Source organism: Elephas maximus, chromosome 11 (genome assembly GCF_024166365.1).
Source record: "Elephas maximus indicus isolate mEleMax1 chromosome 11, mEleMax1 primary haplotype, whole genome shotgun sequence".
Classification (NCBI taxonomy): Eukaryota; Metazoa; Chordata; class Mammalia; order Proboscidea; family Elephantidae; genus Elephas; species Elephas maximus.
Genome location: NC_064829.1, coordinates 17464366 through 17490499, shown reverse-complemented (window position 1 = coordinate 17490499; position 26134 = coordinate 17464366). Strand labels below are relative to the sequence as shown.

At 38.9% G+C, this 26134-nt stretch overlaps 1 protein-coding gene across 6 annotated transcripts in view; it reads left to right on the top strand.

The window, feature by feature from the left end:
* Positions 1-26134, top strand: part of YES1 (YES proto-oncogene 1, Src family tyrosine kinase) — a 118374-nt gene that overhangs the window by 59940 nt on the left and 32300 nt on the right. For all 6 annotated transcript variants that reach the window (XM_049902157.1, XM_049902156.1, XM_049902158.1 and 3 more), the window contains 7 exons: positions 1046-1315; positions 4827-4926; positions 8264-8362; positions 9814-9917; positions 10010-10159; positions 20198-20353; positions 20521-20700. In XM_049902157.1, coding sequence (XP_049758114.1) covers positions 1054-1315; positions 4827-4926; positions 8264-8362; positions 9814-9917; positions 10010-10159; positions 20198-20353; positions 20521-20700 — 1051 coding nt within the window. In that variant the 5' untranslated portion in view covers positions 1046-1053. The remainder of the gene's footprint in view (positions 1-1045; positions 1316-4826; positions 4927-8263; positions 8363-9813; positions 9918-10009; positions 10160-20197; positions 20354-20520; positions 20701-26134) is intronic.

Genomic DNA, 26134 nt, shown 5'->3' with positions numbered 1-26134 from the left:
ACCCAGAGCCGTACTTGCAGAGTTGCCACCATCATTGCCTACTAGACTCTCACCTTGATGACTGTGTTGGTGAATATCATCTGTCTGTAGCCTCAGGGTTCAAAAATGGCTCTTTTGGTTATTTACTGCAAGACTTGGTATGTGCTTCCAGAGGTTTCTACATAGTCGTGGGACATTTATGATCCTAACTCCCGACCCCTTCCAAGATAAACCCATCTGACGTCTCTGTTTGCCGATGTTGGTTCCTGGTCCCACCCAACTAAACGGTGATGCTCACCTCCTGCACTGTTGCTCTCTGTGCCAGTCAACAACAGGATACCGTTAAAGAGCTATTCCTCAGGAGAATCTGGCGCACTGCGAAAGGAAGGGCATCCTGGTACTTCAGTTGTAAATCCTCTATAAATCTTACTGTAGCTGATCACACCATGGTTGTTTAGGATTCCAGCTGTATGAAACCTGACTCTAAAATTGATAAACTTGCTCTGTACCAGACTCTTAGGCCTGCTCTTTACCTCTGTACATTTAAAGTTGATGTAGTGGGATCTGACACTGAAGAAAGGGGACAAGACATGTCTGAGATCCGTGAGCTATGGATTCACTGAGGACTGGATGCTGCCTTAGGGGCAGGCCCTGCTTCCCCAGTGGAGGAGATTTGGTTCTGTAGATTCTAGCAAACATTTTCTGGTCAAGAATGGTCATTTACTTAAGACACATGGAAATACATGCTTTAATTAACCTAGAGGAGAGATTTTTAATTCGGGAAATGACATTGTTTGTAAAAAAAAGTCTTTGATTCTTTAATTGCAAACCATGAATTGACAATTCAGTGCTACTTTTTCAAAAAAGTGTGAATAAAGTACTTCACATTAAAAAAAAAAAAAGATAAGGGAAGGGAAGAGACTTCATTTTTAGCCTTTTGGTTTTTTTGTTTTGTTAATGATACTTTTTGCAGAGAAAAATGCCTTGTCTACTTTTGAATTGAATCTTTTGAAGTATCCTGTATGTTAACGGCTTTCTCAAAATATTTACCTTATTGCTTTTGTAGATTTTATAATGGGCTGCATTAAAAGTAAAGAGAGTAAAAGTCCAGCCATATATAGAACTGAAAATACTCCAGAGCCTGTCAGTACAAGTGCCAGCCACTATGGAGCAGAGCACACTTCAGTGGCACCATCATCTTCAGCCAAGGGGACATCTGTTAATTTTAGCAGTCTTTCCATGACACCGTTTGGAGGTTCCTCAGGTGTGACACCTTTTGGAGGAACGTCTTCCTCATTCTCAGTGGTGCCAAGTTCATATCCTACTAGTTTAACAGGTGAGATTTCAACAGACAGTTCTGTTTTCAGTTTGAGAACATGACTTTGGGCAATACCTACATAAGGTTTGTTGTAAGAAAAATAACTTTCTTGGGGACTTTTAAAATAATTATATGTGAAAATTATAGGCTCTAACAAAAATTAAAGTCTTATTGTATACATAATTGTTGTTCTGGGAGATTTGGTGATAATCAGATGATGATTATGTAATGGGTTATATTATTTTCTATTTCATTAATTCCTTATTCAAATGTTTATTGCATCTACTGTGTGGCAGGCTCTGGGGATATAAAAATTAAAAACATACCCCTCCCTCAAAAATCTTACAACTTCTCAGAATTGTAAAATGCTATCCACTATTAAAACATTATAGTAATCACTTAATAAATATTAATTAAATGGCAGTGTACTGATGATAATACAATTTTTCCACCAGATACTACTGATTTAAAAAAAAAAAAAATCGTGAGGCCTGGACAGTTTAAATTTTTTTTTTTCTTTTTTTTGGAGTCACAAATAATAAACAGTAGAGTTTAGATTTGATGTCCTAGTCTAGAACTTCATTTATTATAACATCTTTTCAGAGAACAGGAAGAAGGAATAGCAGACAGCCTTTCATGGAGACAGAAATGCTGTAAAAAGTAGGTTCAGAAACTTTAAAATAGAGCAAGAGAGCCACACTCTTTTGTAAAGGATCCCATATCAGCATGCTTTTCCCTGAAAGAAACAAAACTCAAGTGGCTTAAACAATAACTTAGGGTGAGTGCCAGGATTCCTTGATACAGCAGCTCCGTGATGTCAGCAGAGACTCAAGTTTCTTCCTCGTCTCTCCTGCAGTCCTTGGAGTGTCAGCTTTATCCTTTGGCTTGGCAAAACATTTACCACCATCAAACTGAGCAGCATGTGCCCTTATTAACAACCAGTAGGGCAAAAGAGAAGTCTCTTGTCCAAGCATGGACTAAAAGTTTTCCCTTCAGTCTGCCCACCCTTGGACCAGTGGCGGTAGCCAGAGGAATGCCATACCCTGATTATATTAGACTGTTCATTTGGGAGTTAAGATTGTAATCAACTGCTTGATGTCTGTAACACATAATTCCAGCCCCCAACCTGAAAGTGGTGAAGCCTTGGTGGCATTGTGGTTAAGAGCTTGGCTGCCAACCAAAAGTTCGGCAGTTTAAATCCACCACCTGCTCCTTGGAAAACCCTATGGGGCAGTTCTACTCTGCCCTGTAGGGTCACTGTGAGTTGGAATAGTCTTGATGGCAATTTTTTTTTTTTTTTTTTTTTAACTCTAAGGTGGTTAAGCACTGGACTGCTAACCAGAAGGTTGACTGTTCTAACCCACCAGCTGCTCCACAGGAGAAAGAAGCAGCAGTCTGATTCCGTAAAGATTTACAGCCTTGGAAACCCTACGGGATGATTCTGCTCTATCCTGTAGGGTTGCTGTGAATTGGAACTTGACTTGGTGGCAATGGGTTAGGTTTGTTTATGGTTTAACTCTACCTCAGTAATAGATAGGTATCCATGATGATATTCTTCAGTCATTAGCAAAAGTTTAAATTATTTTCAGGATTATATTTTTGGGAAAGAGAATCATCCAAAATGGTTAAAGTTCATGTTGATACTTAAAGATATACTTCATTTACCTAAAGCAGTTTATTTATGTGAAATACTACACTGACAGGTATTCATTTATTAATTCAGCGAACATGGAGTATCTGTGTGCCAGGTGTAGAGAGGTGAGCAAGACAGACAAGGTTTCTGCCCTAATGAGGTTTACTTTATAATGAGGGTCTGGCAGCAGTTACCAAGTAAACAGCTTAACCGGATGGTTAATCATTCTTAAATGCTATGAAGGAACTACCTAGAGTGATCGGTGAAGGCCCTTTAGGTGACCAGGGAAAGGCACATTGAGGAGGAATCATTTGAGCTGAGGTTTGTTGATGAGAATGGCCTAGCCATGTGCAAAGCTGGGAAAAGAGCATCCTAGGGAGAAGGAATAACGTATAACAGTCCAGGAGGTACAGGGGGGCTCGGAAGTTTTGAGGACTAGTGGATAGGCCAGTGTGAGCAGAGAGAAAGGTATGATGGGGGACTGAAGGGTTCAGCAGAAGCCCAGGATTCCTCAGGACCCTGCAGACTCTGGTAAGAAGCCAGGGTTTATTCAGAGCCAGAAAGAAGCTCTTGAAGAGTTTTAATCGCAGATGTGCATGATTGAATTTCCTTTCTTTAAAACTGGCAGCTGTGTGGAGAATGAATGTTAGGAGTTAGAAGGCTGCTACTCCCAGCAGCCCCAGCGAGAGATGACAAGGACCTTTGGACTAAAGTGGCAGCGAGGAAATGGAACGAAGTAGATAAATAATGTATTTTAAAAGTAGAACTGACAGTCCTAGTAATGGGCTTGGCTTAAGCAACTGATACTAATGTCGTTTGTTTAGGTGGGAAGATGGAGGTAAGTACAGGTTAGGGGAGAAAAATCGAGAGTTTTGTAGCTAACAAGTTTTAAATTAGACATTCAAGGAGGTATGTCAAATAGGCACAGAGGAGAGGCCAAATAAATGAGAAAAACTGTGCGTGATTATATTTTTACCTTTGATTTTCTGTAACTTTGTATTTGGAACACCAAGTTTTATATTTCACAGCATTTTTACTTGTTAGTGTTCTTTGTAGTTTTACTACCTGCCTTTTATTCTACCATTTTTTAAAAATACTGATGGATATTTTGAAAACTAATCATTGATTTGACAAGTTAATGGAATTGTAATGAGTAGAGCATGTAGACGTTCAGATTAAGAATGTCAGTATATTATGGGATGTTTTAACATGCCTTGAATAATTTTTAACGCTGAAATGCCATGCATATTGTATAAATCTGTTCTCTTCTTACTTTGTTTGCAAAGAATAGTTTGACTGTTCAGTGTGCTGATCGCTGAAGCATCTGCATGTAATGCTAACTGTGACACAGTTCTGTTTAGAATATGTACTTTATAATTTGTGTATCAGCCGTGCCGTTTAGTTTGTAAAGAAAAACTTGCCATTTTTACCTTTGTGTTAAACATGTAATAAATAATCTTACAAAAACTCAGTTATTACTGTTAATGATTAGTCTTATGAACAAAAACGTTCAGCCATTCATTGTCTGTAGGACATTGGGCAGGTCAACACCAAGAGTTTATAATACTCATTAGTGCTTTTTCTGCCAGAGAATTGATTTGAAATTTGACTGTCTTCCCAAGTCAGAGATGTTGCTACTTTGAATCAAAATTAAATTTGTTTCTGTGGGTCTACAGAATTTTGGAATTTGTGGAGCACAAGTAGTTTCATGGAATGTGTCAAAAGAACATCTTATAAACTTGAAAACTTCGGCTGCCCAGAGCCCCAACTTCTAAAAAATGGATTCTGGAAACTAGGAGAAAACTATCCTTAAGTTTTTTCTTTTTTTTCCTGACAGTAGTGTTCTATTTCTTCTTTGTTACCAATTTACCATGGCTGCTTCTTTTTCTCCAATAGGTGGCGTTACTATATTTGTGGCCTTATATGATTATGAAGCTAGAACTACAGAAGACCTTTCATTTAAGAAGGGTGAAAGATTTCAAATAATTAACAATACGTAAGTGTTCTGAGTGTGTTTTGAGGGAGAAACACAGAGAAAACCTGGTCTTCACGCTGAAACAGCTGGGCTGGTTGGTTGTTTTTGCTCACTGGTCAGGCAGTGCGCTTGGTTTCCTCAGGTATGTGGCGAGTACGAACACCCCAGCCAGAAGCCACTGCTGCCCCAGGTTGTGCTGCTGCGGTTCTGCCGCAGACGGTGGAGACTTAAGGGGCAAGGTCATTGACGGGTTATATGCAAATAGGTACATTACTTTTTCAAAAAAATCTTCATAAAGAGAATTTTATGTTCTATTTATCTAAGTACAGATGATTGAAGATCTTACCTGTTTTCTGTTAAAAAAAAAAAAGGAAAAAGCCTGAGTAAAACACTCCTGTACTCTAAAACTGACCATATTAAGTTGCTTTTTCCTTATGTGACTCTTGGAGTTTTTGTCATTTCAGTGGCCCATCATAGAAAATTGGTTGTTTGTTATGGAAAATAGATTCCATAATTTTGTTGATAGGCATAAGAAATCACTTTATAACTTCTGGAATAATATATCTGTTGTCTCTTGTTTCCAGTCATGTTTTCTTCCATCCCTAGTCCCCATCTGCTACCAGTTATTGTTCCTGAACATAAAACATGATCATGCCTCTCTGCTTTAAATTTCTTCAGTAGCTACCAGTTGTCTCCAAGATAGAACAGAAGCAACAGCGGTCATAGCCACCTTTCACTGCGAATTTACTGTCTGCCCCTTTCCTTTCTCACTCCACTGCCCAGCCACACTGAGGCGTTTGCACTGGGGTTTCTCATCATCTCCATACCGTCACACATACCAGTTATTTTTCCTGGAATGTGACTTCTTATCTCTCACTCCATTTCCTTCCTTTATCTCGCTAACCTCATTCATCCTTTCAAAAAAGTAGTTCATATATCCTTTCTCAAGGAAACCTTTCCAGTCTTCTTCCCCGTTCTGTCGGGCCCAGCCCCCACCCTTGCTTGATAGATTTCCCTCTTTTGTGTTTATATATAGCACCACCCTGTGCAAACCTCAGCCATAACTCTTAATACAACTTTGAGTTATAATTTGTCACTTGTCATTGTCTTAGACCAGTGATTCTCAACTAGAGGCTGTCACCCAGGGGACATTTGGCAATGGCTGGAGACATTTTTGATTGTCACAGACCAGGAGGCTGCTACTGCCATTGAGTGGGTAGAGGCCAGGGATGAAGTTAAATATCTTGTAATATATGGGACAGCCCCCCACAACAAGTAATTATCCAGACCAAAGTGACAGTCGTGTTGAAGTTGAAAAGCCATGCTCTCAGGTAGTCCTTGAGGGCGAGGACTGTCTTTTTACCTGTTTATAGCACACACTATCATAGTCTGTCACTTAATTGGTATTGTAATAAGTATTTGAATGAACCAGTAACTGGGTTTTGTGTGCCATCAAATCAATTGCAACTCATAGTGACGCTGTATGACAGAGTAGAACTGCCCCAGTGGGGTGTTTCAGGCTATAATCTTTACAGAGACAGATTGCCAGGACTTTTCTCCCTCGGAGCAGCTGGTGGGTACAAACCACTGACCTTTTGGTCAGCAGCCAAGTGCTTAACCATCGTGCCACCAGGGCCCCTCAACAATTGCTTAGCAGGATCAAATGCAAAGTTTTCAGTTTGCATATCTGAAAGTGCATAATATATACTACCCCTTGCCAATGACTCAGTTCTGACGCATAGCGACTCTATAGGACAGTAGGACAGTGTAGAACGGCCCCGTAAGGTCTCCACAGAGCAGCTGGTGGATTCAGACTGCTCACCTTTTGATTAGCAGTGGAGCCCTTAACCACTGCACCACCAGGGCTCCAAATATATACTAACCGAAACCAAACCTGTTGCCATTGAGTTGATTCCAACTAATACAGACCCTATAGGACAGAGTAGAACTGTTCCATAGAGTTTCCAAGGAGCACCTGGTGGATTTGAACTGCTGACCTTTTGGTTAGCAGCTATAGCGCTTAACCACTGTGCCACGAGTATTTCCTAATGTATACCAGGAGACTGCAATTCTAAGAGACTACAGACTGAGGTATGAGTTTATAAATATTTGAATTACCAAAGAATTTTCTTTTCATTTTCTAGGGAGCAACTTCACCTCACATATTTGTAAGAGGAGCCGTGGTGGCACAGTGGTTTAAGTGCTCAGCTGCTAACCGAAAGGTCAGCAGTTTGAATCCACCAGCTGCTAAAATATCAGTTTAGACAGTATGTTTTCAGGGCTTATCACTAGTAAAGCAAAACACGCACTTAATCTTTAGTAGCTGACTGTAAATATCTCGTCCTCACTAAAGACTGATAATATTTGCTCTTTTCACATTAATTTTGAAAAATTGGGACTTACATATTACTCACATATAGTTCTCAGGCCCTGAGAACTATTTAATTTTAGCCTTATTTGGACAATATTTTTGTAAATATACATTATTCCAGGAATTCAGTTTTTTAGCATCACTGCCCATTGTTAATATTTTGGCTATAGGAGTGCTAGGGCACCCTGACTTTTTTTCTAAAATGACTTTTAAAAAATTTACAATTTTATGTACTGTTAAAAAGAAAAATATTTGTCAGTAAAAAAAGAATGAAGTACCAGTATGTGCTACGATATAGGTGAACCTTGAAAAAATTTCACTACGTGAAAGAAGCCAGTCACAAAAGACCACATCTTGTATGATATCATTTATATGAAGTGTCCAGATAGACAAATCCATACAGAGAGAAAGTAGATGATTAGTGGTTGCCGGGGATGTGGGGAGGGGATGGATGGGAAGTGACTGCTAATGGGTACTGGGTTTCTTTTTGGGATGACGAAAATGTTCTAAAATTGATTGGGTGGATGGTTACACAACACTGTGAATATACTAAAAACCACTAAATTGTACACCTTAAATGTGTGAGTTTTATGGCACGCAAGTTACATCAATAAAACTTTAAAAAGGAAGCATTCGGTCAAAAACTGAGTAACTGGAAAGATTTACCTCCCAAATTGCTTTATTTGGTATAGTATATCATTTTAGGTTGAAAGAATTATATAAAAAAGAGATCTTATGACTGAAGTTAAAATGTGATTTTTTTTGGTGTTATTTGGAGATGTATGCAATTATGCTTTGCTTCTTATTCTCTTAATTCATGTAACCTATTTTTGAATATTCTTTGAGCCTAATTCTTGGTTAAATTAATGTATCAATAAGACCTGGAAATAATACCTCTTGTCTACTTCAGGTACAAGACAAAGCTGCAGTATGTTGTGTCGTGGGAAGTATCCTGTGTTGTGGTAATTGTTGTTTGGTGTGTTGCAGGGAAGGAGACTGGTGGGAAGCAAGATCAATTGCCACAGGAAAGAATGGTTACATCCCTAGCAATTACGTAGCGCCTGCAGATTCCATTCAGGCAGAAGAGTATGGCATTACTTCATATTTTATTAATTATTTTGATTTTTAAAATGTTTTAATGCACATCATACTTGGCCACACTTTACACACACACGCTCACATACTCGTCTTAACATGGCTAATGTATCGTATTAATAGGAGATGTTACTTGGAAATTAATAACTAATGCATGGCGTCCACTTAGAGGAAGATCTTAATGAATCTGCATTAATAACAGTACAAGTTGTACCTGGTCTCTGTTCTTTATTATTCCGCTTGTTTTTTAAAATTCCGTGAACGTTTTCACGTCCTACAGATTTTCTCACTTCAGATTTGACCTTCAGTTACGGTATTAGATCAGCGGTGACTGGTGGTGGTTGTGGTTATGTGGGAGAGTTGTCCTTGTCTTTCAGGAGGTACACACTGAAGTAGTTAGGGGTAATGATTCAACATTCTTGCAATTTAATTGGTTGAGAAAAGATACACACACATGTATGTACACAACCCACGTGTATGTACACATAGAAAGAGAGAATATGACAGTAGAATGTTGACAATTGGGGAACCTGGGTGAAGCATATGTGGGAGTTCTATGTACTATTCTTACATCTTTTCTGTAAGTTTGAATTTATTAAAACAAAAAAAAGTTAAAAGTTCACGTTCAGTGACAAATCTTACTTCTAGGTCAAACCAGGTTCATCCAGGATCCATAAATACCACTTCATTTTCATATCACAACACTTAACACAGTGCTCTGTACGTACTAGGTGCTCTTTCAATATTTGTTTGCTTTTATTAATGATATCGTGTAATTTGCCTCCGTAATGTTCTGTTCTACTATGGCACTACTTTTCTGTTTTGTTCTTTTGTCTTCGCTATTACCTGAGCTTCTTAAAAGCAGAGACTGTCATTTTTATTCACAAAATTTATTAAATCAAACCCAAACTAATTTAGGATTCCTGATAATTTGGGTATGGTACACATGGGGCCACCATGAGTCAGAAGCAATTTGATGGCAGGGGGTTTTGTTTTTGTTTGTTTTTTAATACTGGCATCTTATTGAACACAGATTATCACATTGTTGCCAGCGAACCACTTCGATTCTTCCTGTTGTAGTCTTGCTGTTTCCATCTTCATGACAGGAAAGATCTGTCTGTTACTGCTGTCTTGCCTTCTGCGCTTACTATTCCTGTGACTGACAGGGAAAGTTCAAGAAACATGTTCAGTAGTCAGTACATGGAAATAGTATGACAGAATATCCTGCCTCAGGTTTTTTTTAATATTCTTATTTAATAAATAAAAATCTTTAATTGTGTTTCATTATATTTTAAACTATGTCCCATAACAGCTAAAAATTTTACTTAGCATTCTAAATCTGTTCTTTGTCATCCTCCCTACCCTACTCCGTTCTTTGATACTGCTGTATAACTTTTTTGGCCCTTACACCTTTCCAACTGAAAACACTTCATTTTTTCCAGATGGTATTTTGGCAAAATGGGTAGAAAAGATGCTGAAAGATTACTTCTGAATCCTGGGAACCAACGAGGTATTTTCCTAGTAAGAGAGAGTGAAACTACTAAAGGTACGACTATTGTTACACTAACATAAATATAACAATTTCCTTGGGCAGTATTTTGAGAAAGATATAGTAAAAGTAGTCATTTTTCCTCATAGGTGCTTATTCCCTCTCTATTCGTGATTGGGATGAGGTAAGGGGTGACAATGTAAAACACTACAAAATTAGGAAACTTGACAATGGTGGATACTATATCACAACCAGAGCACAGTTTGAGACTCTGCAGAAATTGGTGAAACACTACACAGGTAAGTGGATACTTCAGAGGTGACGATCATTTCCTTCTGTTTAGGAGGACAGAATCCATCTCTTCTTACCTCTTAATGTTTAGCACAGTACTTCACACACACTATACGCTCAGTGAATGTCTTTTGGAGGAACAAATGTAAGGAACATAAGGAAAATAAGGAACAAGTATACTTGATTTATAACCTGAATTGTGTTCTTGGTTGATGTGTTGAAATCAGGCAGTCGTCATTTGAGTCCTCATATCTTACTGGCATAGTGTTTTGGAGTTCCATTTCATAACACAGAAATACCAAGATAGATGGTGAACATAAATTTAAGAAGAGCAAAGCAAGTATTTTATTTATGTATACTTATTAAATTTGTAAAACTAAACATTTAACATAAAAAGCTATGTCAGATGTCCCTTGGGTCTCCTTCCCTTGACAGACTAGAGCATATAAGAATTCCTGAAGACCAAATCCACTGAAATTTGGTCTGAAGATGCATTTTCCTGATGAATTACCCTGTGGCAATTACAGACATCCCTGGTAATGTCTTCTTCAGTGACACCTGACTTTATACTGAGTCTGTCAGGTCTCTGCAGTCTCAACGTTGATCAAAAGCGTTACCAAGCAGTGCCATCATTTTGTAATGGCACTGATTAGAATGTGAATTTTTGTGATTACTTAATGAGAATGGGAGGGAAGGTGTCTTATTTACAATAAGAAAGTAAAAGCAGAATTTGCAAGTCAACCCATTATGAATGCAAGATTCCCTATCTTCGTGTCTCTTTTATTTAAAAATTAATCCCCTAACCTGGAAGGCATTATGCTGAGTGAAATTAGTTGCAAAAGGACAAATATTGTATAAGACCACTAGTATAAGAACTTGAGAAATAGTTTAAACTGAGAAGAAAACATTCTTTTGTGGTTAGGAGGGGGGGGAGGGAGGGTGGGAGAGGGGCATTCACTACTTAGATAGTAGATAGGAACTACTTCAGGTGAAGGGAAAGACAGCACACAATACAGGGGAGGTCAGCACAACTGGACTAAACCAAAAACAAAGAAGTTTCCTGAATAAACTGAATGCTTCAGAGGCCGGCGTAGCAGGGGCAGGGGTCTGGGGACCATGGTTTCAGGGGACATCAAAGTCAATTGGCATAATAAAATCTATTAAGAAAACATTCTGCATCCCACTTTGAAGAGTGGCGTCTGGGGTCTTAAACGCTAGCAAGCAGCCACCTAAGATGCATCAATTGGCCTCAACCCACCGGGATCAAAGAAGAATGAAGAGCACCAAGGACACAAGGTGATTACAAGCCCAAGAGGCAAAAGGGGCCACATGACCAGAGACTACATCATCCTGAGACCAGAAGAACTAGATGGTGCCTGGCTACAACCAATGACTGCCCTGACAGGGAACACAACAGAGAACCCCTGAGGGAGCAGGAGAGCAGTGGGATGCAGACCCCAAATTCTCATAAGACCAGACTTAATGGCCTGACTGAGACTGGAAGGACCCTGGTGGTCATGGCCCCCAGACCTTCTGTTGGCCCAGGACAGGAACCATTCCTGAAGCCAACTCTTCAGACATGGATTGGACTAGACAATGGGTTGGAGAGGGATGCTGGTGAGGAGTGAGCTTCATGGATCAGGTGGACACTTGAGGCTATGTTGGCATCTCCTGCCTGGAGGGGAGATAAGAGGGTGGAGGGGGTTAGAAGCTGGTGAAACGGACACGAAAAGAGAGTGGAGGGAGAGAGTGGGCTGTCTCATTAGGGGGAGAGTAATTGGGGGTGTGTAGCAAGGTGTATATGGGTTTTTGTGTGAGAGACTGACTTGATTTGTAAACTTTCACTTAAAGCACAATAAAAATTATATAAAAAAATTAATCCCCTAAATAAAGGACATTTTCCTTGATCTTTGCCATGCCTCTTAAAGAGCAGTGGTTATTAGAAATAACAATTGATGGTAGCATTCTCTTTGGGAAGAAATGAAGCAGAGTGGTTAAAAGCACAACTTTGGACTGAGGTTTGAGAATCAGCTCCATCGCCTGCTAGCTGTGTGTGACCTCAGGAAAGTTGCTTTACTTTTCAAACTCTCATTTATATTAGATATTTGTTAAGTGCTGAATTAGCATAGTAACTGGAACATAAGTATTCAGTAAAAAATAACTTTAAAAACATATTTAGCAAGTGTTATTTTTTTTAATTTTTTATTGTGCTTTAAGTGAAAGTTTACAAATCTAGTCAGTCTCTCATACAAAAATTTATATACACCTTGCTATATACACCTATACTCCTAGTTTCTTTCCTCCTAATGAGACAGCACACTCCTTCTCTCCATCCTCAATTTCCTTGTCCATTCAGCCAGCTTCTGTCCCCCGCTCCCTTCTCATCTCCCCTCCAGACAGGAGCTGCCCACATAGTCTAATGTGTCTACTTGATCCAAGAAGTTCACTCCTCACTAATACCATTTTCTGTCTTATACTCCAGTCCAATCCCTGTCTGAAGAGGTGGCTTTGGAAATGGTTCCAGTCTTGGGCTAACAAAAGGTCTGGGGACAGTGACCTCCGGGGTCCTTCTAGTTTCATTCAGACCGTTAAGTCTAGTCTTTTTATGAGAATTTAAGGCCTGCATCCCACTGCTCTCCTGCTCCGACAGGGGCTCTTTGTTGTGTTCCCTGTCAGGGCAGTCATTGGTTGTAGCCGGGCACCATTTAGTTCTTCTGGTCTCAGGCTGATGTAGTCTCTGGTTTATGTGGCCCTTTTTGTCTCTTGAGCTCATAATTACCCTAGTGTCTCTTGTGTTCTTCATTCTCCTTTGCTCCAGGTGGGTTGAGACCAATTGATGCATCTTAGATGGCTGCATGCTAGCGTTTAAGACCCCAGACACCACTCTGCAAAGTGGGATGCAGATTGTTTTCTTAATAGATTTTATTATGCCAGTTGACTTAGATGTCCCCTGAAACTATGGTGCCCAAATCCCAGCCCATGTTATGCTGGCCTTCGAAGCATTCAGTTATATTCAGGAAACTTCTTTGGTTTTAGTTTAGTCCAATTGTGCTGACCTCTCCTGTATTGTGTGCTGTCTTTCCCTTCACCTAAAGTAGTTCTTGTCTACTATCTAATTAGTAAATACCCCTCTGCCTCCCTCTCTCCCCACACTCTTAACCATCAAGTATTTTCTTCTGTATTTAAACTTTTCTTGAGTTCTTCTAATAGTGGTCTCACACAATATTTGTCCTTTTGCAACTAATTTCACTCAGCACAATGCCTTCCAGATTCCTCCATGTTATGAAATGTTTCACGAATTTATCATTGTTCTTTATTGATGCGTAGTATTCCATTGTGTGAATATACCATAATTTATCCAGTCATCCGTTGATGGGCACCTTGGTTGCTTCCATCTTCTTGCTGTTGTAAACGGTGCTGCAATAAACGTGTGTGCATATATCTGTTTGTGTAAAGGCTCTTATTTCTCTAGGATATATTCCAAAGAGTGGGATTGCTGGACCGTAAGATAGTTCTATTTCTAGCTTTATACGGAAGCGCCAAATCGATTCCCAGAGTGTTTGTACCATTTTACATTCCCACCAGCAGTGTCTAAGTGTTCCAGTCTCTCCACAACCTCTCCAAAATTTATTATTGTGTTTTCTGGATTAACGCTAGGCTTGCTGGCGTGAGATGGAATCTCATTGTAGTTTTGATTTGTATTTCTCTAATGCCTAATGATCGTGAGCATTTCCTCATGTATCTGTTAGCTACCTGAATGTCTTCTTTAGTGAAGTGCCTGTGCATACCCTTTGCCCATTTTTTAATTGGGTTATTTGTCTTTTTGTAGTTGAGTTTTTGCAGTATCATGTAGATTTTAGAGATCAGACAATGACCAGAAATGTTCTAGCTAAAAACTTTTTCCCAGTCTGTAGGTAACCTTTTTACTCTTGTGGTGAAGTCCTTGGATGAGCATAGGTGTTTCATTTTTAGGAGCTCCCAGTTATCTAGTTTCTCTTCTGCATCGTTAGTAATGTTCTGTATACTGTTTATACCATGTATTAGGGCTCCTAGTGTTGTCCCTGTATTTTCTTCCATGATCTTTATCATTTTAGATTTTATATTTAGGTCTTTGATCCATTTTGAGTTAGTTTTTGGGAATGGTGTGAGGTATGAGTCTTGTTTCATTTTTTTTTTTTTTTCCAGAAGGATATGCAGTTATGCCAGCACCATTCATTAAAGAGACTGTCTTCTCCCCGTTTAACTGACTTTGGGCCTTTGTCAAATGTCACCTGCTCATACGTGGATGGATTTATGTCTGGATTCTCAATTCTGTTCCATTGATGCATGTATCTGTTGTACTAGTACCAGGCTGTTTTGACTACTATGGTGGTATAATAGGTTCTAAAATCAGGAAATGTGAGGCCTCTCACTTTGTTCTTCTTTTTCAGTAATGCTTTACTTACTTACCTGGGGCCTTTTTCTTTCCATATGAAGTTGGTGATTTGTTTCTGCATCTCATTAAAAAATGTTTTTGGAATTTGGATCAGAATTTCGTTGTATCGACAGATCGCTGTTGGTAGAATAGACATTTTTACAATGTTAAGTCTTCCTGTCCATGTGCAAGGTATGTTTTCCCACTTATGTGGGTCTCTTTTGGTTTCTTGCAGTAGTGTTTTGTAGTTTTCTTTCTATAGGTGTTTACATCTCTGGTAAGATGTATTCCTAAGTATTTTGTCTTCTTGGAAAACCAAAAAAAAAAAAAACAAACCCAGTGCCATCGAGTCAATTCTGACTCCTAGCGACCCTATAGGACAGAGTAGAACTGCCCCATAGAGTTTCCAAGGAGCACCTGGCGGATTCGAACTGCCAGCCCTTTGGTTAGCAGCCATCGCACTTAACCACTACGCCACTAGGGTTTCGTATCTTCTTGGGGGCTACTGTAAATGGTAATGATTTGATGATTTCCTCTTCGATGTTCTTTTTGTTGGTGTAGAGGAATCCAACTGATTTTTGTATGTTTATCTTGTATCCTGATACTCTGCTGAACTCTTCTATTAGTTTCAGTAGTTTTCTCGAGGATTCCTTAGGGTTTTTTGTATATGAAGTCATCTGCAAATGGCAGTACTTTTACTTCTTCCTTACCAATCTGGATGACCTTTATTTCTTAATCTAGCCTAATTGCTCTGGCTAGGACCTCCAGTACAATGTTGAGTAAGAGTGGTGATAAAGACCATCCTTGTCTGGTTCCCATTCTCAAGGGGAATGTTTTCAGACTGTCTCATTTTAGGCTGATGTTAGCTGTTGGCTTTGTATAAATACCCTTTATTATGTTGTGGAATTTTCCTTCTATTCCTTTTTTGCTGAGAGTTTTTTTATCATAAATGGGTGTTGAACTTCGTCAAATGCCTTTTCTGCATCAATTGATAAGATCATGCGGTTCTTTTGTTTTATTAATATAATGGATTACTTTGTTTTTCTAATGTTGAACCTTCTCTGCATACCTCCTATGAATCCCACTTACTCATGGTGAATTATTTTTTTTGATATGTTGTTGAGTTCTGTTGGCTAGAATTTTATTCAGGATATAGGTGTGTAATTTTCTTTTTTGTGGAGTGTTTACCTGGTTTTGGTATCAGGAGTATGCTGACTTCATAGAATGAGATTGGGAGTATTCCGTCCTTTTCTATGCTCTGAAATACCTTTTGTAGCAGTGGTGTTAACTCTTCTCTGAAAATTTGGTAGAACTCTGCAGTGAAGCTATCTGGGCCAGGGCTTTTTTTTGTTGTTGTTGGGAGTTTTTTGATTTCCTTTTCAATCTCTTCTTTTGTTATGGATGTATTTAGTCGTTCTACCTCCATTGTGTTAGTTTAGGTAGGTAGTGTGTTTCTAGAAATTCATCCATATCGGTTTTCAAATTTGTTATAGTTTTTCACAGTAGTGTAATATGATTGTTTTAATTTCAGTTGGGTCTGTTGTAATATTGCCCAATTTCTTATTCAGGTTATTTGCTTCCTCTCGTGTTTTTCTGTTGGCAGTTTGGCCAATGGTTTATCAGTTCTGTTAATTTTTTCAAAGAACCAGCTTTTGGTCTTTCTCTATTTCATTTAATTCTGCTCTAATTTTCATTGTTTGCTTTCTTCTGGTGCATGGGGGTTTCTTTTGTTGATTGCTCTTTGTTCAAGTTGTAGGGATAGTTCTTTGATTTTGGCCCTTTCTTCTTTTTGTATGTATTCATTTCTTGATATAAGTTGACCTCTGAGCACTGCTTTAACTTTGTCCCAAAGGCTCTGATAGGAAGTGTTTTCATTCTCATTGGATTCTGTGAATTTCTTTATTCCATCCTTGATGTCTTCTATAACCCAGTCATTTTGGAGCAGTGTATTGTTCGGTTCCAAGTGTTTGATTTCTTTTCTCTGCTTTTTCTGTTATTGATTTCTACTTTCCTGGCTTTATGGTCAGAGAAGATGCTTTGTAATATTTCAATGGTTTGGATTCTGCTAGGGCTTGCTTTATGACCTAATATGTGGTCTATTCTAGAGAATGTTCCACGTACACTGGAAAAGAAAGTATACTTGACTGCTGTTGTTTGGCGTGTTCTGTATATGTCTGTGAGGTCAAGTTGGTTGATTGTTGCATTTAGATCTTCCATGCCTTTATCGAGCTTGTTTCTGGATCTTCTGTCCTTCACCGAAAGTGCAGTTTTGAAGTCTTCTAATATAATTGTGGAGCTGCCTATCTAACTTTTCAGTGCTGTTAGAGTTTGTTTTATGTATCTTGCAGCCCTGTCACTGGGTGTATAAATATTCAGTATGGTTATGTCCTCCTATTATATTGTCCCTTTAATCATTATGTAGTGTCCTTCCTATCCTTTGTGGTGGATTTAACTTTAAAATCTATTTTGTCAGAAATTAATGTTGCCGTTCCTGCTCTTTTTTGATTGTTGTTTGCTTGATATATTTTTTTCCATCCTTTGAGTTTTAGTTTGTTTTTGTCTCTAAGTCTGTGGTGTGTCTCTTGTAGGCAGCATATAGACAGATCGTGTTTTTTAATCCGTTCGTCCTCTCTCTGTCTTTTTATTGGTGCATTTAGTCCATTTACATTCAGCATAAATACGGATAGATATTAGTGCTGTCATTTTGATGTCTTTTTTTGTGTGTTATTGACAGTTTCTTTTTCCCACTTAATTTTTTGTGCTGAGTAGTTTATAGATTGTCTTTTTCTCTTATCTGTTGTTGATTTTGTTTTTGCTGAGTCTTCATTTTTTTCTTGTATTTTATTTTGATGGGTAGGATTATTAGTCTCCTTTGTGGTTACCTTAATATTTACCCCTATTTTTCTAAGTTTAAACCTAACTTTTATTTCTTTATATTGCCTTTACTTCCTCTCCATGTGAAAGATCTGTGACGACATTTCTTAGTCCCACTTTATCGTTTCAACGTTATCTTCTTTTACATGATGACATCGCTGTTTCCCTGTTTTGAGCCTTTTTTTAATCTCGGTTTATTTTTGTGATTTCCCTGTCTGGATTGACATCTGGTTACTCTGCTCTGTGTTCTGGTCTTCGGTTGATATCAGATAAATTACTGATTTTCTTACCAGAGATCTCCCTTTAGTATTTTAGTTTTGGTTTGATTTTTATGAATTCCGTAAACTTTTGTCTATCTGGAAATGTCCTAATTTTGCCTTCATTATTGAGAGACAGTTTTGCTGGATATATGATTCTTGGCTGGCAGTTTTTTCCTTCAGTGCTTTATGTTAGTCACTCCACTGCGTTTTTGCCTGCGTGGTTTTTGCCAAGTAGTCCGAGCTTATTCTTACTGGCTCTCCTTTGCAGGTGACTTTTCGTTTATCGCTAGCTGCTCTTAAAATTTTCTCCATTTCTTTGGTTTTGGCAAATGTGATGATAATAAGTCTTGGTGACTTTCTTTTAGAAATCTACCTTACGTGGAGTTTGATGAGTACCTTGGATAGATATCTTCTCATCTTTGATGATACCGGGGAAGTTTTCTGCCTAGAAATCTTCAATAATCCTGTCTGTATTTTCTGTTATCCCTCCGTGTTCTGGTACTTCAGTCTCTCGTAGGTTATTTCTTTTGATAGAGCCCCCCATGATTCTTAGGGTTTCTTCAATTTTTAAAATTGTTTCAACTTATTTTTCTTTGAATTTATTGGTGCCAAGTGTTTTTTCTTCAGTCTCACTAATTCTGCCTTCCACTTCCTCAGTTCTGCTGCTTTCTATTGAGTCATCTAATTCTGTAATTTTATTGTTAATCTTCTGAATTTCTGATTGCTGTCTCTCTTTGGATTCTTGCAGCTTATTAAATTTTTCATTATGTTCTTGAATAATCTTTTTAATTTCTTCAGCTGCTTTATCTGTGTTCCTTGGCTTGTTCTGCGTTTTGCTTGATCTCATTCCTGATGTCTTGAAGAGTTCTGTGTATTAATCTTTTGTATTCTGCATCTCGTAGTTCCTCGAAGACACCTTCATCCAGAAGATACCTTGACACTTTTTTTTGAGAGTTTTTTGTAGCAGCCATGGTCAGCTTCTTTATATGATTTGACATTTACTGTTGTCTCCGAGCCATCTATAAGTTATTGTATTAATTTATTTTATGCTTGCTTACTGTATCCTAGCTTCTTGCTTTGTTTTGTTTTGATATGCCCAAATAGGCTGCTTGAGTGAGCTATCTTGATTATTTTCGCCTTTGATGCTCTACCATCTTGTCACCAGATGGCTAGAGCTGTTTCCAGGTATATGAGCCTAGGAGTCCATTCACTTTTCTTGTATCGATTCAGCTCAGGTTTCTAGGTAGCTCATCATCAAGTGTGTGGTACAGGCTCTGTCCTACAGTCTTAGAGGGGCAGGGGTGATTGGTATAGGTATAGGTATCTGGTTGTAGCTGGAGGCCACGCTCTGAACAAGGAGGGGGCTAACAACCATCCCCCGAGTGTCTGAGAGAAAAGCGTGTTCTTGTTCCCTAGAGCACACAGGTGGGTGGGTTCTGCAGGTGGACTATAGGCACCCAGTGATTTTGGTTGTAAGGACTGGAAGGTACCACTTATCATTGAACCACTGTCACTGGTGGCTAGGTGACATGGGTGAAGCCACCAGTACTTAGGCCCTTGACGTGGGCAGGCAAGGAGTCTGTTTTCTTGGCAAAGTGGCGTCAAACGTAAAACACCCACCTCTCCACCGCACAGCTGAAACAGTTGCATTTTGCCAACAAGGGTCTGTTCTTCTGAAATGGGCATACACAGGTCTATGCAGGATTGAAAACTCTTCGAAGTCTGCAGACTGTACCTGGACAGGAACTGCTTCTGTCCTGAGCACCCCAGCTTAGTGGAGCTGGCAGATTACCTTTTCTCGCAATTGTGAATTTATTCCTTCTCCATGGCAGGGAGAGTGGCTCAGGGCGCGCAGCAGAACCAATCTCAAGCCCAGAGAAATTGACAGGCGCTGAAGCCAGCTTGGGGGCTGGGGGTGTGGTAAAATAAACACAAGTACTTATCTTTTGCTGAGTGCACCGTTCCTCTCTGGTTTCCGAGGTATGAGTTAGCTGTGCAGCTTGCTGTCTTACTCTGAGGAAACCACGTCTGGAATGCTACTGCCAACCCTGCTGAGGTCGCTACAGGGAACGGTGCCTGAGGGTTCCTGGCAATTCATGTCCAGCAACTCCTTGCCGCTTCTGAACAGTCTTTCCCTCCCCCTGCCACTCTGTCCATTTTCTAAGTTTGCCTTTGATGTTTAGGGCTACTAGCTTGTCATATATATAATCGTTTCACTTGTTTTTTTCGGGTCTTTGCTGTAAGAGGGACCACTGGAAGCGTTCGACTACTGTGCCATCTTGGCCCCGCCTGCACAAATTTTATTTTTTACCTACACTTCATATATTTTGCTTCTTATATACAGCATCCTTTTTGTGTATGTGCTTTTAAAGTAAAACTGATAGCACATTATGTTTTTTATTTTAAGTTCTGCAAGTTAAACTTTTTAAAACATTGACACATGTACCTTAATTTTTATAAGTAATTAATTTTAAAATGTGGCTTATTCATTTATCTAGAACATGCTGATGGTTTATGTCATAAGTTAACAACTGTGTGTCCAACTGTGAAACCCCAGACTCAAGGTTTAGCAAAAGATGCTTGGGAAATCCCTCGAGAATCTTTGCGACTAGAGGTTAAATTAGGACAAGGATGTTTTGGTGAAGTATGGATGGGTAAGAAGCCTGAATTTTTATTTTTTGTTATTCAGTCATAAAGTAAAATGCCACAATTTTTGTTAAAATAAAATATGTCTAAATATTTAAAGTAACAGCTGTTCACTGAAGTTTGGTCAAAAATCTGCTAAAATGAAGATTAAGTATAGAATTTGTTGTTTCTTTAGGAACGTGGAATGGAACCACAAAAGTAGCAATCAAGACACTAAAACCAGGTACAATGATGCCAGAAGCTTTTCTTCAGGAGGCTCAGATCATGAAGAAATTAAGACATGATAAACTTGTGCCACTGTATGCTGTCGTTTCTGAAGAGCCAATTTACATTGTCACTGAATTTATGTCAAAAGGTACGTGTATATTCCTCAACGTCTTTGTAACTCTTAGGGTACTTATGTTGATAGATTTTTTTTTTAAACAAGTCTTCATTTCTGTGTGCATGTACATGTTTATTGTGTGGTGATTTCTAATTTAAGATTTTTATGTAAACATTTGAAAAGAGAAAAATCTGACACTTTGTTTAATGTAATAGTGATTAGTTCCAGTTATTGAGAGGATAATAGAAAGTTTAAAAGGAAAATTAGGTGGGCAGAATTTATTTGGAATATAGATTTGACTAAAGGAAATTGAATAGGTAGGAAGTAAAAAAGAAAAATAATACTTGTACAAATTGAATTAAAATAATGCAATCAGATACTTGTATCTTTAGTACTATAGCTATCAGGTAAAGTTAAGGAAATTAATTTGATCTCACTTTTATATAGACATAACCCCTGGTGGTTCAGTGGTTAAGCATTTCACTGCTAACCCAAAGATGGCTGTTTAAATCCATTCGGTGCTCCTTCGAAACCCTCTGGGGTAGTTCTACTCTATCCTGTAAGGTCACTATGAGTCGGAATCGACTCGACAGTAATGGGTTTGGTTTTTTGGTTTTGGAATCCCTATACTCAAGACTCTAGAAAATTCTCTTTTCCACTACTGTCAATTGAAATGTCTCCATTCCCGTAAACTTCAGATGCCACGGTGGGATCTTCAGTAATAGGGTTGATTAGGGCCAGGATTTTAAAAAAAAGGAAGTTTAATTGCTCTTTCTTGTTTTTCCCTCTGCTAATGGATGCTTTAGAAGAGGAGCCAGTAAGTCCTGGCAGTCACATTTCCTGATATTCTTCCTTGGTTCTTTTTCTAATTGTCCTATATACCAATTCTTAATTCACCATGTGGTTAATGTTGAGTGGCTTGGATTGACTAATTCTTTGGTTAATTGGCCCTATGTTGAGATCCTAGCTGAATACTTGGCAGGCATAGTTAAAAGCAGTTACTCACCCACAGTCCAAGTGCTTTTATAGAGCAAACATTTGATGAGTGGTCATTATACACTGTGTCCTGTACTGGATGTTGGCATAGAAGGGTAAGGCACTCTTCTTACCTTCAAGGAGCTTATTTTTTGATTGTCCTCTGAGCCCCCACCACAACAGTAAGTTTCCATGGTGTGGGTTAAGCCACAGAAGATCTGTGTCCACTGGTTTCAAATGAAGGTCTGCACACAGTATTTCCCTCTTATTATGAACACTCAATTTCTTGTCAGTCACTTGTGTTTCTAAAATTAACAAATATGCTGATAGGAATGCTTTTCACCTATCTTGAATTTTTTTTAGTTTTTGTTTTTTTGAGTGTGTGGTGAAAATAAACACAACAAAACGTTCCTTCATTCAACAGTTTCTCGATGACTTTTTCAGTGACATAGATGACATACTTCATGTTCCGTGCTCCCCAAACGGAAATTCCCCCCTTCTCCCCTTCCCACACCTACTGATGATAATAATCTTTGGTTTCTAAATATTTGCTTATTTCATATAAGTGAGATCATGTGATATTAGTCCTTTCGTGGCTGGTTTATTTCCCTCAGCGTAGTGTTTTCGGGGCTCATCCATGTTGTGGCATGCATTAGGACTTTTTTCTCTTTATGGCTGAGTAATAGTCCATTGCATGTATATACCACATTTTGCTTATGCAGTCATCTGTTGATGGATTGATATTTCAGTTGTTTCCACCTTTTGGCTATTGTGAAAAGCACTGCAATGGACATTGGTGTACAGGTTTCTGTTTGCTTTCTGGCTTTGTCTTCTGTGCATATACCTAGGGTTGGGATTGCTGGGTCGTATGGCAGTTCTATGTTCTATCTTCAGTTTTATCTGTTTTCTTTTCCAAATAGCTTAAACTCTGTAGTTTAAGCCACAGACTTATGTCACCCTGTCCAGTAATCCTGGTGACATAGTGGTTAAGTGCTATGGCTGCTAACCAAAGGGTAGGCAATTTGAATCCACCAGGCACTCCTTGGAAACTCTATTGAGCAGTTGTACTCTGCCTTATGGGGTCGCTATGAGTCAGAATTGACTCAATGGCAGTGGCTTTGGGTGTTTTTTGTTGTTGTTGTTGTTCTCCAGTAATCCACCTTGGTCAGTGATGTAGTTCCACCTAGTGGTGACAAGGGTAACTACAGGCTACACATTTGCTATGGAAAATCATTTTCTCCCCCGAAATGGATTGGAACCAAAAGTTAAGAACTGATAATACGGGCTATTAATTGATAGTTAAAACATACCTAAAGCCCCAGAGTACATGACACTTTTGGGAGGGATTTCAGCTGATAAATAATACCACTTCAAAGGGTGCAGTGGGTGAACTAGAGTAGGAAGGGAGAAAAGGAACAAGGAGTAAGTTGGAATCAGGATATTGGTTGCAGAAGAAATATAATGTAGATGAAGCCAATCATTCATTATCTTTGTTTATTGCAAAGTTATTTAATGAGGGAACATGGGAGAATTCTGTGTTGTCAGATCCCTGGGCTAGGTGATTTCCTGATGGGAGATTAAGAATGCAAGATCATAAAAGTCCCTTCTAGTTTTAAAACTGTTGATTGCCCATCTCGGTATTCAAGTACTTAGCAACCAGCCCTCTATAATCCACTCAAACTCATTGCTTCATGTGCCGCAATATAAGCCCACTCTTCTGGCCAGGTGGGTCTTCTTCTTATTGCTCTTTGTTTCCATGATCTTGTTCATGTTATTTCCTTCATCTGGAATTTGGTTTCCCTGATTCTTGACCAACCTACCAACTACACTTCCTTCAAATTCTATTTAAGTCAAGTGTTAGAAGCCTTCCATTAATATCCCAATCCATTGTGATCATCGTATCTTGTTAAATCTTTACGATCAGACTCTTCTAGAAGTTGTTATCAGCCAACATATATTGAATGCTTTTAATATACAAGGCTTCCTGCTAGGTATAAGGTGTCAAAGAAATAAAGCCACCTGAATAGCTTACATCGAATCTGGAGAGAAAAGACCTATGCTTCTGAAGAATTTTTAGCATAATAGTAAATAACAGTTCACTGTAACCTCCCCCCCACCCGAAGCTACAGGTAATTAATTACCAGGTATTTCATACATTCAGTAGATACAATAGAAATTGAGAAAGAAATCACACATGCTGGAATAAATTGAGAAAATTGGTGGAAAAGGCAGTGCCACAGAAGAAAGGCCCGTCAGTCTGCTTCCATAAAGATTACAGCCAAGAAAACCCTATGGAGCAGTTCTGCTCTGTAACACATGGGATTAACGTCAGTCGGAATCAACTAGATGGCAGCAGGAAGACTACTATAGAAACTTAATATTCCTTTTGTGCAGTTTTGACCTGCTACCCTAACTTCACTCCTCAAATTACTCTTGGATTGATTGCTTTCTCAGCATAAATCAGATCATATTGCTTCTCAGCATAAAAACACTGTGTATCTTGGCTGGAAGCAGAGAATACCAGAAAGATGTTTACCTGCATTTTATTGACGATACAAAGGCATTCAACTCTGTGGATCCTAACAAATTATGGATAACATTGAATGGGAATTCCAGAACACTTAATTGTGCTCATAGAGCTTGTACGTAGATCAAGAGGCAGTCGTTGGAATAGAACAAAGGGATACTGCATGGTTTAAAATTGGAAAGGTGTGTGTCAGGGTCGTATCCTTGCTTGATCTGTATGCTGAGCAAATAATCCGAGAGGCTGGACTGCTGGAAGAAGAGCAGGGCATTAGGACTGGAGGAAGACTCATTAACAACCTGTGATATGCAAATGACACAACCTTGTTTGCTTAAAGTGCAGAGTACTTGAAGCACTTACTGATGAAGATCAAAGACTACAGCCTTTGGTATGGATTACCCCTCGACATAAAGAAAACAGGAATCCTCACATCTGGGTCCATAGGCAATGTGATGATAAACAGAAAAGATTGAAGTTGTCAAAGATTTCATTTTACTTGGATCCATAATCAACGCCCATGGAAGCAGCAGTCAAGAAATCAAATGACGTGTTGCGTTTGGTAAATCTGCTGCAAAAGACCTCTTTAAAGCGTTGAAAAGCAGAGATGTCACTTTGAGGACTAAGGTCCGCCTGACCCAAGCATGGTGTTTTTAGTTGCCTCATATGCATGCAAAAGCTGGACGATAAATAAGGAAGATGGAAGAAGAATTGATACCTTTGAATTACGGTGTTAGCGAAGAATTGAAAATACCATGGACTGCCCCAAGAAAAAACACTTCTGTGTCAGAATAAGTACAGCCAGAATGCTCCTTAGAAGCGAGAGACCAGTTCCTGGAGAAGGACATCATGCTTGCTGAAGTAGAGGCTCAGAGAAAGTGAGGAAGACCGTCAGTGAGGTGGATTGACACGGCAGCTGCCACAGTGGGCTCAAGCATAGCAACGATGGTGAGGACGGCAGAGGACCAGGCAGTGTTTAGTTCTATTGCACATAAGGTCACTATGAGTTGAACCAACTTAATGGCACCTAACAACAACACACAAAGGATAAAGTCCATTTACGCATTGTTGTCTGTGTTCTGTTTCCTTCCTCTGCGGCCTCATTCTCATCAGTTCCCATCTGTGTACGCTGTGTTCCTGTGTTGGAAGGACTGCCTTCAGTTCCTGGAATTTACGTGCATTACTACCTTTGTACTTACTGCTCTGTCTTCCCGGAGCTTCCTGTCTGCCTCCGTTTTTCTTTAAGATGCATCTCCTCTATGAAGCCTTTTCTGACTTCTTCACAGAATTAACCACATTGTGTACCCACTGTAGTTTGTACAGTAACTGTTCTAGAACACCCACTGTATAATCTTTTCAAGGACAGGAACTGTGTCTTAGTTACTTTGTATCTCCTGTACCTTTTACAGTGCCTCACACATAGCAGACCTCCATGTTTGAATAGGCAAATAGGTGGACAAATGCAGTAACGTGTTCCCCTGGGTTAGGTCGACAGACCAGAAGAAGGATATTCTCTGACTAGGAATCTATAAATGAAGAGAATTATTCTGTCAACATGGAGAGTTTTTTTGTTTTTTAACTTTTATTTTGACATAATTTCAAACTTACAGAAATGTTGCAAAATTAACACAAAGAACTCCTGTTTACCTTTCAGCCAGATTTACCAATTCTGAACTATATATATATCTATTAGTATATAAGATATGATGGTTTTTACCTGAACTGTTTGAGACTGTGTTGCAGACATCATGCTCCTTTTACCCCTAAATACTTCAGTGTATGTTTCATAAAGGTGAGGACGTTTTCTTAACCACAGTACAATCAGTGATCAAATTCAGGAAGTGAGTACAATCCTGTTACCTAATACGCAGTCCATATTCAGATTTCACCTGTTCTGCCAGTGAGGTTCTTAATTATTACAATGTTTTCTCTGATGCTATACCCAATCCATGGTCAGAAATTGCATTTGGT